Source organism: Anas acuta, chromosome 26 (genome assembly GCF_963932015.1).
Source record: "Anas acuta chromosome 26, bAnaAcu1.1, whole genome shotgun sequence".
Lineage (NCBI taxonomy): Eukaryota > Metazoa > Chordata > Aves > Anseriformes > Anatidae > Anas > Anas acuta.
In genome coordinates this window covers 4,167,737-4,182,384 of record NC_089004.1, presented here as the reverse complement: position 1 = coordinate 4,182,384, position 14,648 = coordinate 4,167,737, and the positions used below count along the sequence as shown (strand labels likewise).

Here is a 14,648-nt window from a genome sequence, read left to right as displayed (position 1 = left end):
TAATTTCAAGCTTCTGGGAACATCATTTCTAAAGACATCCACAAAAGTTACAATCCCTTACACCTTGCAGAAAGTCTGATCATTTCTCCTATGCATACTGAAAATGAAGCACAGGAGCCTTTGTAACCCAGCCTCCTAACAGCATCACAGATCAGGTACCCCACAGCCAATCCATACAACTAAACCTCAGCTAATTATTTTCAGCCTAATGGAAACCAGTTTGGTAACCTTGATTTTTAAAAGACTGTTTCCTACCTAAACAGGAATAAATGCCTCCTTATCCTATGGAGGTAGTGGGGAGATGGATAGAGCATGCAAATCCAAAACAGTTGGAACAACTGATGTTTGGGTTGCTCTTAAGTGAGCAATTTTCACTGTATACAACTAAGTTAAGTCAGGGAACTTAATGAGCATTTATATAAAAGGGTAACATCAGAAACTTAAGTGTAGTGTCTGTGACTGTCTGGCTCCTAATTAGCTATGACCACAGCAGTCTTAATATCTACTCTTCAGTGCCAGCTGTTGTTTGTGGAAGCCCAGCATGGCTATCGTTTTGTAGCCCAACCATGGGTTACTGGAGCTACCCTCTCCTTAAGCTGCCACTTACGCTTCTTTGTAAAAAAGCATAAATCCCAGAAGATCACGGAAATCAGGCGGCCAGTACGGCTCCCACTTCAAAAGGATCTTGTCGTGAGATGTTCTAATAGAAGAAAATTTCAGCAATTCATTTTCACCTATAACGAAAGAGAAAGGACAATCGTTTGCTTAATGCTAAAAAAGAGTTTTCTGTTTTTCATTATTTTAGAAGTTTTTGTTCTCCACAGATAAATATGAGAACCTTGGCATTGAGAACTACTCATTAAAAACTTATCTTACTTCCACGTTATTCCTGCCTTAAGCCAGGGGTTGGAATAGATGACCTCCCAAGGTTTCTGCCAGCTTCATTTTTTTTTTTATGACTTTAAGAAAATAAATCCAAGTTTAACTAAAAGCTAGTAAGCAGGAAATCTAAAGGAAATACATTTTTAAATTAATGACAATATATACAGCTGAACCCAGCAACTCGGTTTGCACAGTTTTTGTAGGCACTGCCTTCAGAATGAGTGAATTCTCAGCCTTGCCCGGGAGTAGCACAGTCCCTTCGCAAACAGGAGCGAAGGACAACAAACAGTTGCAGGAGGGTGGAGTTTTGATTCTCAAGGGAAGCATTACGATATGGTATGTCCAAACAGCCCAAGAAGTACAAACTGTGTAGCTCTGATGGGATTTGCCATTCCTGCAGTAGCTGCACAAGGGAGGAAGAACATTCATTTCGCTGCCCCGCATCCAGAACAAACAAGGTGTTGTGCCCTTTTTTATTTTTTCGTAAACAGGATGCTGCCAATGTGAAAACTAGCGTTGAAACATAAAATCAAACAAAAAGCCAAACATGCTGGCAACGTGTGGTTTCAGGTAGGGGGTGGCATGGAGAACAGCAGAGCAGAGGGGGTTGAAAGCTGGCAAAAAGAAACACGAGCATCTCCTCCAGCTGCCTTTAACACAAAGCCAACAGCCAGCCTGGGAGCTGCACACAGCCACAAGAGCTGCATTGGAACCCCAAATCCAGTCTCATCCCCAAATGTGGGAAGATCCTGCCAGTGTCTCAGGGGAAGAGACGACCTTTACAGACAGCTAACGCCTTGTGCTGCCTTCACTCTGCCCAAGCTGGGGCTGCGATATCCCGGAGGGTGCGGCTCCATGTATGTTTTTTCACTGGTGCTGCCAGTTTTTAGATAGGTAGTCATTACGTTCCCCACTCCCCACTGTGCTGGCAAGGCTCTGTGTGTTGATATGTGGCAAACCAGACCAGGAAACTGATTCAGCTGAAGGATCTTCAGTTTTAAGGTCTGTTCACAAATAGCTACATCGCATAACGAAGGGCAGAATTGGGGAAGGGGATGTTTAAGCAGCATTGCCACCAACTGCAGAGAAATAGTTCTGCTACAGGATGTGCTAAGCAGTATTGCAAGCTAATAAAAGAGCAAGGAACTGAAATCATAATTCAACAAACACTGGGGGCTGCAGTGGCAATACCTGCTTAAACCTTATGTGCTATCTTGCTCTTGATCCTGTGTGATTTAAAACTTTGTGGGGCTACAAAATAAATCCAAGCAGAGCTGAGACACAACAGAAGCTAAGAACAGCAAGCAGAAATGGCTTGCTGTTTTTTACCCCAGAGTACTTCTTCAGTCTGGTTCACTATGCAGCCTTGTAAATTTTCCTGGCATAAACAGGGAACTGGGATTGTGTGTGGCACAGAATGGGAACAAACAGCAGGGTTGGGATGCAATTATGGCATTATTGCTGCCAAAATACCTGTCTGCAAAACTACACCTTCAGTGGCATGATTTTAGTTAGAGCATAAAGCAGCACAGCGTGTTTGCTCTTTAGCCATGCTGATACAGGCATTGTGTTATTGTTGTTGTCAAAGGAAGCTACTAGCTTAAAAACCTTTAAAAGGCGTAGCAAAAATTGTTGGAAAAATTTCTCTGACAGTTGCCACAGCAACTCCCTCAGATGGCTCCAGAGATGGGTGAAAATCCTGTTCCTCCACCGTGTTTATTGTGTGGGCATATTGTCACCTCAAGACATGGGGAAAGAAGATTATGACAATTAAGCAGGTACTCAGCAGTAACACCAAGTCCCAGTCTGGGCTGGGGTTACATTGTGCTACACTCTTCAGAAAGACTCAACAATGCCCTCAACCCTGAAAAGTCTCACAGCTGAGCACACAAAGAGAAAACTGCTGAAAACCAAAGCTGCCAAGGTAGGCTCCTGGCCAGATGCAGCACCCAGGAGTACTTTTACTCATGGCATATTGACAGTATCACTACTGTGTACAAGCAAGCAGCAAGTCACATGCCTGGTGCTTTACCAAAAGGACAAGGACAGTCCCTGGACAAAAAAAAAAAATCGTAGGCTAGGCTGAGAGACATTAAGAGCATGAGGTTAGCAAAGACAAAGGGAAAGGAAAATGATGGAAGTCTCAGTGCATTCTAGAACTTTCTTACATGAGGCTTGATCACCGTTTGTCTTCAGGGCTATGTCGTTCCTTTCCTGACGCCCCTTAGTCCCAGAGATCTCCTCCATCTTGTGGATTTCTGACAAACACAGTTTGGGATTATAATGGAAGAAGAGTTTGCCTCGTGCAATAGTGAGGTTGTGTTTACTCCAGTCCCAGAGCTGACGAAGGTTCTGGTTGTCCAAGGCATAAAATGAATAATTCCTGAAAGCAGAGAATGAAAATGTGGGTTGGGAGGAGATCCACTAAAAGTCCTTCCCCCCCCTCACCCGCCCTTACGCACTAATCTAGACACCAAAGAGAAAACAAATGCAAACTATCTTCCCTGGCAGGCCACAAGCCATGGGCAGAGGAATGTTTAAAAATAACGTAGGGATTGTTTATCAATACAAATCACCCTGATAGCACTGGTACTCCGTACACTTCAAAGCATTAAAATATCTTTTGAAAGAACTCACCCAGCTTCTAATGTTTCTCCTCTGATCAGATGTAGTTTACGAAAAAAAGAAAGAGAAACCAAGGCATAAGACCGGCGAATTTTTAGGTAACCTGAGATTTCTTCTATCAAGCCAAGATTCGCTTCTAGCTCAGCTGCTATGTTATCTATGGAGAGAAAAACATCGGTTTTAGTTTTCTGATAGCACGGAGAGAAACACTGATATCAGAGCCCAAGCAGATTACAGGGTACTGCTCTGCATAAATCCAAAAGATCTTCCAAAAATCAGTTAGCAAAAAAAAAAAACAACACCCCACTGACTATGAGAAGAGCCTTTACTTTGCAGTTATTTTTCTGAATCGCTCTCGGATTCAGAGAGCGGTCAAAGCTAAAAAGAAAAGCCCCAGCTCCTGGATGGTGTCATATTCACTGATCTGACACCCAGGGCTCCCTACCCCCTTACTCATGCAGAACTTACTTCCTCCCCGGATATTTATAACCAAGCTTCCATTAACAACCGTGCAGCCACGGAGCTCTTGTGCTGATGTCACCGAATCGATAGTCTTCTCCTTCCCAAAGTCGCAAACCTTTGGACAGGGCCCTGCGCAGGGAGTACAGTGCAGGCTGAAAGACAAGAGAGTCGAGAGCACAGATGAGATGCTTCTGCAGAACATACTCTGGGGGCATCTCCAGCAGTTCTCAAAAGCAGAGCAATCGACACAAAGCAAAAGCATCCTGACAATACGCCGTGGGAGTCACTCGCAGTGTGCAGCACAAAGCTCTGAAGAACTCCAAATAACCACTGGTTATTCTTAAAATTGTCATTTCCATATTTCACACTCTAGTCACTCTGTCCTTTCTATACAACAGAAACCAGAATGAAGCAATTCTGACTATTTTGAGTAGCCCAGTCACCACAATGCTGTACAGTGCTACGCACACCCAGGGCTTCAAGATCAAAAAACCCATGCCCATTCTCCACCCCAAGAGCATTAACCAGAAATGTAATTGGTGAGGGGATTACTGGCCATTCATCTGGGAATGCAGTGATTAAGGACTTCATGTAAAGTTGCATTGAAAAAAAAGGCAAGCAAGCATGTGCTTTGTGCTCTGGGGAAATGCTGCTTAAATGGCAGCAAGATGATTGCTTGCCCTGGTCATAACACCACAAGAATGTGTTTCCAACTAGTTCTGAGAAATAAATGCCCTAGGAGAAGCGCAGTGCTGCGAGGTCCTACTGACAGCAGCCTGGAACAAGTAGAGGAGAGAGGAGAGGGCTGCTGTTACCCCAGCAGCACATCAGCTCTGGGGGCTGCTGGTTCATTCTTTCGAACAGCAAAACAGGAAATGGAATAGAAAGTCCTGTTAGAGCGAATTCCCTGAATTTGTTATGTCAGGAGCAAACACATGCGGGCACAAAGCTACCAATATTCATAGGAAATCTGACTCATCACAATATATAATGTTATTGCGGGACAAACAACGAAGTTTTCAGCGATAAACAGCTCAGCAACATAAATTATTTAACTTCTTTGTTGAAAAAGCCTGGGAATAGTCGGAATGGCTGTTCCCTGCTTTGACTCATGCTACAGTTGTTTGTTACATTGTCCATTTATGTCTGGCACAGCTTGAACCTGCTCAACGAAAGTAATTACAGGGACGAGGGACAGATATTCTAAGAATGATCTGATCAAATACGCTATGCTCTCTTGATTAGACACAATTTTTCCCTATTCTGCTTAAAAAAAAAGCTTTCTAGTCTGAGGTCGGCCTTGGAGGGGAAGGTAAGCAGCGCTACTGATGCTTCTCATTCTCCCTTGTCTCACTCAATTACACCAAGACCCTTCCAACCTGAGGACACTCCTTTTCCTTGTCCTCTCCTTCAACCCCCCTCTCCCAATTTTTCCAGACTTGAGTGTAAGAGAAGCAGAATAAACTACTGGCACACCACGGGTAAACCTGTCTGCTTTTAATGGCTTGAATTAGCAAGGTATTAGTTTGCAAATCATATTAAAGTAGACCAGGTAATTATCGTAGACACTCAAGCACCAGGAACTTTTCCTGGCCTTGAGACAGAATACAAACCCTCTATCCAAGAGGAAGAAAAGGACACAAAACACCAGAACAACACCCGAACTACAGCTCGGTTCCTTTACTTGGGGACGCCTGCACTTACTTGCTGGAATTCATGATGTACCCCGACGGGCATTCGTGAACACATTCGTTGTTGTGGATAACGTGACACCCCGACTCCCTGGCGTTTTTGCATTTGTTGTGCAGCTCCTGGCAGAAGCTGAAGGTCACGCAGCGCCAGCCCTCAAAGTGATAGTAACCGGGCGGGCAGGCGTCCACGCAAGCGCCATCAAGGTAGAAGTTGCGGCACGCCACGCATTTCTCGGGGTTGTTGGGCTCCGTGCAGTCCCCCAGGCATTCGCTGTGACAGCACTGGCCATCGGAGGTGCAGCCTTGCGACTTGCAGGCAGCTGGACAGACTGTGAAGAGAAAAGATAAAAAGAAACTGAGTGTCACAGGACAGCCCAGCGAAGCACGACCACAAAAGCCTGAGCAGCAACCACACTTTGTCCTGCCTGGCTTGGCGACCTTCTTTTCAAACATGCACCCATCAAGCACAGCAGTCTGCCTCATCTCCTCTTTCCAATTACAAACTCCAAATTTTCATAATATTTTTGAAGCGTGTTGCCATTCACAGCTCATTAAAGCTCGTCTTCAAAAATAGAAAATCAAGTTTTCCTCTTCTCTCTGCCCAGCACTGGGAGGCTCCCAGGAGTGCTTTGGTGACGCCAACCCTACTCCTGAAGCCCAGAGGCGAGGAGATCCATGCAGTGCAAGCTTTCCAGGCTGGGACAGATACTTCCTTAGTTTAAGAAACTGGATTTCCTATGAAAATGCTGTGAATAATGCATGCCCAACAATACCTTTACATAACCCTTCAGCTTCCTATCTGCGTATCACCAGTTCCCCAGGAGGAAGCTGCCCTGGAGCCAGCACAAGCTCGTCGGCGATTCTCCCAGCCAGCCCGAGAAGAAGGGCACCCACAAGTGCTTGAGGTTTTTCTGGCTTGCTTTTTAATTATCCATTACTTAGTGCCTCACAACACTCTTAATGAGCGGTTTGGGGCTTTGAAATGGAAAGCAAGCGGCAGCAGAGCTCAGGGCAAAACACCGTGACTAACGCTGACCCAGGAGCTGGAGGGGACGTGGAGCAAACCGAGGGAAGCGTGGTCCTGGCACCTCGCTGACTGCTCAGCACCTTCGCCCTCAGTCTCACTGCTCAGGAGGCTGAACCAACTGCACCCAAGAGCTTAATCCAGAGCAAGCACGAAAGCCAAGTGCAGCTTTGATGCTGTCATTTAAACCACAGGAGAGAGAATTTGAGAGCAAGGGAATGGGGACATGGGCCTGGATTTAACTGCATGGCAGCACAGAGCCTCTGACCCCAAATTCCCCCGAGCTTTCTGTCCACGGAGAAGATGCAGTCTGGAAAGAAATCCACCTGCAGCAGGAGGGAGGAGGCATTGCCACGAGCTGCTGCCCACCCCTCCAGCCTCCCGATGGAGGCTTTGCCACCCCAGTCAGGATGCTAAAAGCAGTGAAACCAAGAGCCCCTGGGTCAGAAAAGTGCATGCCTCTTTATCCTCTTACCTCCATTGAAATGATGCCAGGTGCACGGCAATTCTCACGAGTGCTTAGTACCAGAAAAGAGCAGAGAGGGAACAATATAAAATACCACCCAAATTAGGATTTGTATGTGTTTTTTTTTGTTGGAAGTGGCTATGACTGCATTTCAGCACAGCAACGCTGTCCAACCCTGGGCAACGCCAGCTCGTCGCTTGCCCCACAGCTTCCAGGAGGGATGGTTTCTAAAATGAATGGGTCGAGGCAAAAACCCAAACCCTACGGAAGGTGACAGCACGAGGAACGATACGATCAGGCACGCTTACTCTGCCGCTCACACAGCCAAACCCTGCTGCCTGATGTCTCCAGTCCAGGGTACTGACAGCCCCGAAACACGCCTGCTAACTGCACTAGCAATGGACAAAGCGAAGATTTTCACCTTAGGCAACGTTAAGTGAACTGCATGATACCAAAAAAAAAAAAATCAGAGAAACAATCCGCAAAAATAAGGCAGATAAAAGTACAGAAACCGCCCCTCTCTCCTACAGAGCAAAACAAAAAAGCCGTGACGGTTGGCCTAAGGAGTTCATTTTTCTTGATATTCAGCGTTGGAGCAGGAGGGGCTTTTCTTGGGGATGTTCCAGGCAGACTGATGTACAGAGGCTAAAATGTTATTTTTAACTTCTGGCTAACGCGCGAGCAGCCCAGCAGCAGAATGTGGTTTAGTTTTAGTCAACCAAAGGAGCAGCACGCAGGATCCATGGTACAGCGTGCTACCAGTGTTTTTACCATCAACTCACCAGCTGTGGTTAGGAAGAAAAAAAACCCTCTGCTGTGCTCAGCCCCTGCTAAGGGATTGCAGAAGTGTGCTAAAGGAGTTAATGCCCTTCTTGGAAGCAGCAGCAAGCGCTGCGGTAGGCGGGATAGCGAAGATGAGCAACCTCTGGTTTGTTCCAGCCTGACAAATCCTTTGAAAAATATGAAATAGCTGAAGTTGAAACTCTCTCCTAAGGTCAATTTGACCTCGTAAATATCTGACTGCTCCCACGTCAGTCACCCACTGCAGGTATCTTCTCCGGGCGTCCCCCAGGATTTGCCCATCAATATGAAACACCGGCGAGTGTTTCAAAGCCATTTTCATTTCCCCTGACAAAGTTTTTGCCCTTTTCTGGGTCTCACGTTGTGAACCCATCGCTTCAAAATGCTCTGAAACAACTGACTGCAATTGCAGCAGGTAAATGGAAGCACCTTGCAGATGACACCTCGTATTAGAGGAAATACAAAGCACGGTGCTTGTTTTAAAAACCCGGGTCCACGTCCTGCACCAGGCCACAGATGGAGCGCAGTCTAGCAACAGATGTCGTGGCTGCAGTTTATTAGAAACATTGGCAACAGAAGGACGCAGACAGAAAATTCCAGAATTGAGTCCAAAGCACTATCAAACTTACTGATTCCAGCCTAAAATGTCAAGGTTTTCAGCAGCGCTCACTGCCGTCCAGGAGGCAAAGGGCTAGCCCTGAGGGCTGCTCCAGGCTTAGGGACTTCAGAGCTTAAAATACGAAGAAATTTGTTTAATAAGGAGTCAGGGGAGCAGACAGGTAGCTTGGAGAAGTTGGCCCTCGTGCCAAACCCCCAGTGACACATGGCACCTCCTTTACGTTACGCCACACAAGAGCTTTTACTGGTAATGGAAACTAATCTTCAAAGTCCCGTGCTTGTTTACACATCTTAATCTCAGCTGCAAATATTCACAGGGCAGAAACTGTTTGAATTCTCAACTCTAAAGGTTTGGGGAGGATACAATTAAGCTATTTTTAAATTGTTCTTAACGTTTCTCTCTCCCGCTCTAAGAGCTTTTGATGTCTAAAAGACAACTCAAAGAAAGCAGAGCAGCCAAGGCAACGCTTTTTTTTTTTCCCCCTGCACTAAGTCTCAGGACAATAAGTTGTCAATCACCATTTTGTGCAAACCCTCGCTATGGAAGATCCTGAACAGATGCCATTCTGACTTTATCAAAGTATGCGTGCTAGAAGGTGCTTCATTTTCTGAGCACCTTCAATCAGGCAGAAAATCAGGCAGAAAGCTCTCCAGCATACCTTTCCTGCCACTTGGAAGTGCTACCAGAGCACCCAGCCTATGTGACTCCCAACGGGTCAGGCAGGGTCTTTTTTTCCTCCTGGGTTACCCTTACAGAGCAGGAGAGCACCAAACAGGGGGGTGCAGACCAGGCCCATCTCATTACCCCTCTGTCATCGAGGTTTGTAGACTCCAGCAGCTGACATGGCCCACAAAAAGGCCCTGCTTTACAACGAGACCGTGCTTTGGGGACGATGGTGGGGTTCAGGAGGTCCCAGGAGGCACTGCCTGAGCTCATACGTAGCTCCTTCACAGCCCCTGGTCCATGCTGCAGGAATTGATGTTTTGGGGAACAAATTGGATGTTTTTTGGATGCCTTCCTCTCTCGATGGGGAAAAGAGTCAATTCTCTTCATTCAGGAAGAAGTATTTCTGCACCGGTGCCAGAGCAAAGCTGCTCAGCACAATCACCCAGACCTCTTCATCAGTAGATTTAAGAATGGGGCTTTTAAATTCCCCATCCAAAGATGATAAACTGTATGACATGTAATGAATCTGCCCTGGATGGGGGGAGAAACAGAGCTGACACAGAGGTTCAAACCTGTTGGTCCAGGGGTGAATAAATATTTAACTAGCTAGCTAGGGTGGCTCCAGAGACTTGGGAAACAATGCATTTTACAAACCTTTCTGATTAGAGATTCAAACTGACATTTCTTCGTGCAGCTGAGGCCCAGCTGGGGGGGACAAAAGGCAGCAGAGTCAGCGCAAAGGAATTCCTACCTCTGTGGGTCCCTCCTGCCTTTCACCGCTTCCCGGGGCTGCAGGTGGAAACAAAAATGCACGGAAACTGCAAACACATTCCCCAGCTGACACCAGTACCCAGAAGATCCCCATTTAACAGGAAAGTCAATTAAGCACTAAGCTGCCCAGCTAATGAACACAATTTAAATATCAAAGTGTGATTGAAAACGTTTGTCTCAGGTCTCATTTTTGCTTCCTGCTAACAAAACAATAGCAAGCGAGTTGTCAGGAAAAGAAAATAAAAATCACCCTGGGGAGGTTTTGCTCTCCCTTTGGGCCCCCTGCCGCTCGAGGGGTTTGTGTTGCTGCGTTCTGGGCGAGCTGAGTGCTCAGAGAGAGGGTGGGTTGGGCGTGATGAGGGGGGGTTATTCAAACAGAGGGGGCTTGGGTGTAATAAGAGGTATGCGTCATGAATAAGTCCTAAGTCCCCTGTAAAAACATCGTGTGATGCTCCTGGATGCTTGTGGTGCTGACTGGTCCCGAATGGACGGGACTTTTCCCTGCAAGCTGCTCCCCTTGGCCAACAGCAGCAGGGTGCAGACCCCTCCTCACGGCCCCCCAGGTCCCTTTCTGCTGCCCCAGCTCCTTCCACCACCACCGAGCAGCTCCTGATCCGCACGAGTCCAGGTCAGGAAGCCAGCCCGGCAGCAGCAGCACCGCCCGCAGCCACAGCCAATGTGTTCACTGCCCAGATAGGAGGCATCCAGGCTCTGGGCAGGAGGCATCCAGGCTCCAGCCGCTTGCCCCCCAAGCCCGCAGCGTTGGGAACCCCAAGGCGGCGCGAAGCTGGAGCTGACGCCGCTTAAAACGGCTTGGTTTGGCTGCGAGGAGCATAGCTGGATGCCAGCGCTGAGGCCGGTGTAATGCTACACGCAGGCGTGTGTGACGCGGGGTAGCGGAGCTCTCCCTCGCCCTGTTTTCTCTTACTGTAAGCGGCCGTAGTATCCGTCGTAAATTTAGCCAAGTAATCCCCTCCCCACGCACTCACGGGCTGGAGCCGCAGTGGCGGTGGGAGCTGTGATTTCATTTCGCAGGGGGTGAAGCAGGACGGTGAGCCCCGCAGAATCGGGTGCCTGCGGCTCAAATTGTAAACAAAAAGCGAAGGGAAAGGAAAGGCAAGGCCGGGACGAGCGCCCACGGCACGCTCCTCCGAGTGCTGCAAGCACGGGACCTTAATTTAGCACCAGAGCCTGGTTTCCTGAATTTCTACAAGCACTAAGCAGCATTGAATTCCTTATGAAGCTTGTCTCCTTATAAAATTATCTATTAAGGCATGTTATACAATAAAATATGTATTTTTTTTTTTACTTGATCACTTCCAAGATTAAATTAATTCACCTGCCAAGGCAGCTTCAAATTCAGCAAGTCACTTAATTTTGCTTGCTACTGTTCTGTAAGTTTTATCCATAATATATATATATAGATATAATTTTTTTTAAACTCTGATCACCTTTCTTGTGAGCATTTAATCAGAACTTCCCAAGGTGACACCTACCCTGAGCACAATCACATATCATAAGAATGAGAGAAGCTATTAAATAACCAAAACCATGTCCAGAGGAGACTAGGTGTACATCTACAACTCCATAGCAGCGTGGTTTGTAGAGGGCTGCAAAAAGGACAGTGTGCTGCCAACCCCTCTGCACTGTGGCTTGTGCCCTTCAATTATTTCTTCGTGTCACCGAGACCAGGGAGGAGAAACCCAAGCCCCGAGCACGGCAGCAAGCAGCTCCCAGGGGTGTCACCGCAGCACAAATGTGCCCAGGGCGAGCGCGGCCGCAGCAGTCCATGAGGCTGTTAAGGAGCACCAAGGCTTTTGGTTGCTTCATGGACCAAAAGCGACAGCTCTCCCAGGCTCCACAAAATAAGTGGTGAAAACCAGAAGTGCACAGAAAACATGAGGTTGACATGCTTCTGCAAAAAGGGCTGCCGGCAACGCCTGGCGCTGGCTGGAGTTAGCGAGTGAAATTGAGGGAACACCACGATCCACTCGGGCAGACTTTGTCAGCTACTCACAGCACTCGAATGCTCTGACAGCATCGATCCCTCCCTGTGCTCCCACACCATGGGAACAACTCGCCCGAAAAGCAGCAGCCCAAGTGCTTTTACTCACACGCAAGGCTTCAGTACTTTTGCACCAACCTGGGAGCGAGCGAGCGCCAAATGAATTCGAGGTTTTCCAATCAGCACTAAAATCAGCGTTATTTATAAAATTGGAGATTCCAGTACATAATGCCACGACCCCACTGAACTGCGGGTTGGGAACGTCAGGAGGTCCGTACTTACACAGGAACGGATAAAATTAACTGCAGGTGCCTCCCTTCCCATAGACAGTGACTTCCAAAAACAACACGCTGTTACTCAAACAGAAAGGAAACTCTTCCCATTGACATTTCTCGGGGACAATATTACAATTCTTATCTCACAGATCAGCAAGGATAAGAAAAAACTTGTGTCGCCTCCAAACCCTTTCACAAATTACGTGCTTTTTTGAAGCTCCAGCAAATGTCTCAAATACCCCAAAATGGGACCGATGCCATCCTCTCCTAGCCCAGAACTGCCACCCCCATTAAAACCCCCAGAGATTCTGGTGCATGGATCTGTTAGGATCAGCAAACGTGGCGGGACATCCTGAATGCCAACGTACCTCAGGTTAGGAAAGATAAAAGGGTCTGGAGCCGTGAGACTCCTTGTCCAGCGGTGATAATGGAGGATGTGGGGGCCTCCAAGAGAAGTTGTTGAATGGAGATAGGGAAAAAGGTTGAGCTCTGGTGTTGATACAGGAAAAGAGCGGATGAAGGGAGATCCCTTCAGAAAAGCAGTCTCTTCCCTGCTACCCTTCTGCTGTTCAGGCTGTGAAGTAAGCAATTGTTCAGGAAACAGAGAAATTTACTACTGCACAAATTATCCCAAAGAAAACAGGAAATTTGCTGTGAGGAACTCAAACATCTCTATAGCTGCCTATCTATCCACACACATATATAGCAAACATATTTACATAAATCATCTGTATGTGATGAAGCCTGGAGGAAGTCGTAAACCACAATGGATCCACAACGCCCTTACAACTCACTCGTTATCGCAAGTCACGGCCTTTGCAAACATGCTCCTGCAGGTACCTCACCACGGGTACAGGCCAACATCTCTGCCCCACTGTCCAAAGCCCCAAGGAACTGCAGAGTCAGTGGCTGTCACCTCTGTAGCTGGAATTACTCAGGCAGCACGACTGTCAGCTCTTATTTTCAGGGATGGGATCCTTTTGGGCTACAAACGTCAGCTATGAAACTGCCTCACCTCTTCCCAGCAGACCGACAGGATGGGCTCTGTCGTTTCACAGATCCTTCACATCTTCTGCTTTCCTCCCTTGAAGGTTTTCTCTCCTGCTCTCCTCTGTTACCCCAGCTATTTACTCGGAGAAGTGGATGCCCCATATTGCCCTGTACAGCCCCAGCAGAATAGAAATCAACGCAATATTCTCCTTCCATCCATTTTAAGGAGTCCACATGGTGTTTACAATGTGTTAGGGACAAAGAGAGCTAGGGGACAAAGCCAAAAGAAATTAAAACACAACTCAGGACCAGCTCTGTCCTCATTCCCCCAACACCTTTCAAACAAGCCGATTCCCCAAGCAGGTAAAGGTAACTCTTCAAAACCTGGCTAAACTGTTGGCAATCAAGCTCAAAACATCAAAACATGGCATTTGATTTGAAAACACAGCAGCGCTGTTAGAGGCGGAACAAGTGGCACAAAGTGCACACAAGGATAACGAGAAGTTGTAAATACCTCACCCTGTGTCCACACCACTGCTGTTGTGCCGTGCTCTGGAGAGCAGAGCAAGGCTGCTCCTTGTACTTTGTGTTCAAAGTAAGCTGGGTGCTTCGTGCAGCAACTTCTGCTTGTTTTTCCTGAATACTCAAGCCCCAAAACTGACACTGCATCTTCAGAAAACCCGGAGTCCTCAGCCAGCTGTCACTGAACACAATGGTCCCACACAAATCAACACAAACTCCAGGGTTTGGTGTCCCCAGCCCGTGATGGCTGATAATTGAAGAGCATGAATAAAACCACCTCACCCTCTCCTGTCCCTTAGGTACCTGAGGGCTGGGGTCCACCAGCTTCCAACCTCCAGTCCTCCTGAGAGTAATTTGCAATAGAATTGCTGAATTCATTGTCAAAGCTCAGTGTCATTGAGAAGCTCAGTGTACCTAGCCTGTGGGGAACACAGAGATTTGGAAGGAACAGCTAATTCTGTGGTGGTCTGGACATCAGCCACCTCACACTTGATCTGCACGTCAGATCAGAGGGTTTGCAATTCAGCCCAAACCCAGAATCTATAAGGGGAATTGGGGGAAGTGTTCTGTCCAGCTTTGCTCACCGTTTTACTCGCAGCTATCAGGGTGGCTTTGTTGTTGTTGTTGTCGTTCTTGAAATTGCAATCCATATTTACAGCCTAAGGATTAGCTTTTATCGGTCAATGGTTGACACGCCACCTGGGAGCCTCATGAGAGCTCCCTGTTAATATTTAACCATGTATTACTCTTTCCGACATCCAGCATCTTACAAACATCCCTGTTCACTCTAACCTACTCCCCTGACAAACCTGCTCCCTCACACTGCGATCCCAGAAGACCCCAGAGAAT

At 47.2% G+C, this 14,648-nt stretch overlaps 1 protein-coding gene across 1 annotated transcript in view; it reads right to left on the bottom strand.

The window, feature by feature from the left end:
* The window catches only part of INSR (insulin receptor), a 55,232-nt gene that overhangs the window by 18,134 nt on the left and 22,450 nt on the right, over positions 1 to 14,648 (bottom strand). Inside the window, exons 3-7 of the mRNA XM_068661427.1 lie at positions 5,674 to 5,989; positions 3,976 to 4,121; positions 3,520 to 3,664; positions 3,051 to 3,265; positions 608 to 734 (exon numbers count right to left, since the gene is read on the bottom strand). Of these exons, the coding sequence (XP_068517528.1) occupies positions 608 to 734; positions 3,051 to 3,265; positions 3,520 to 3,664; positions 3,976 to 4,121; positions 5,674 to 5,989 (949 nt within the window). The remainder of the gene's footprint in view (positions 1 to 607; positions 735 to 3,050; positions 3,266 to 3,519; positions 3,665 to 3,975; positions 4,122 to 5,673; positions 5,990 to 14,648) is intronic.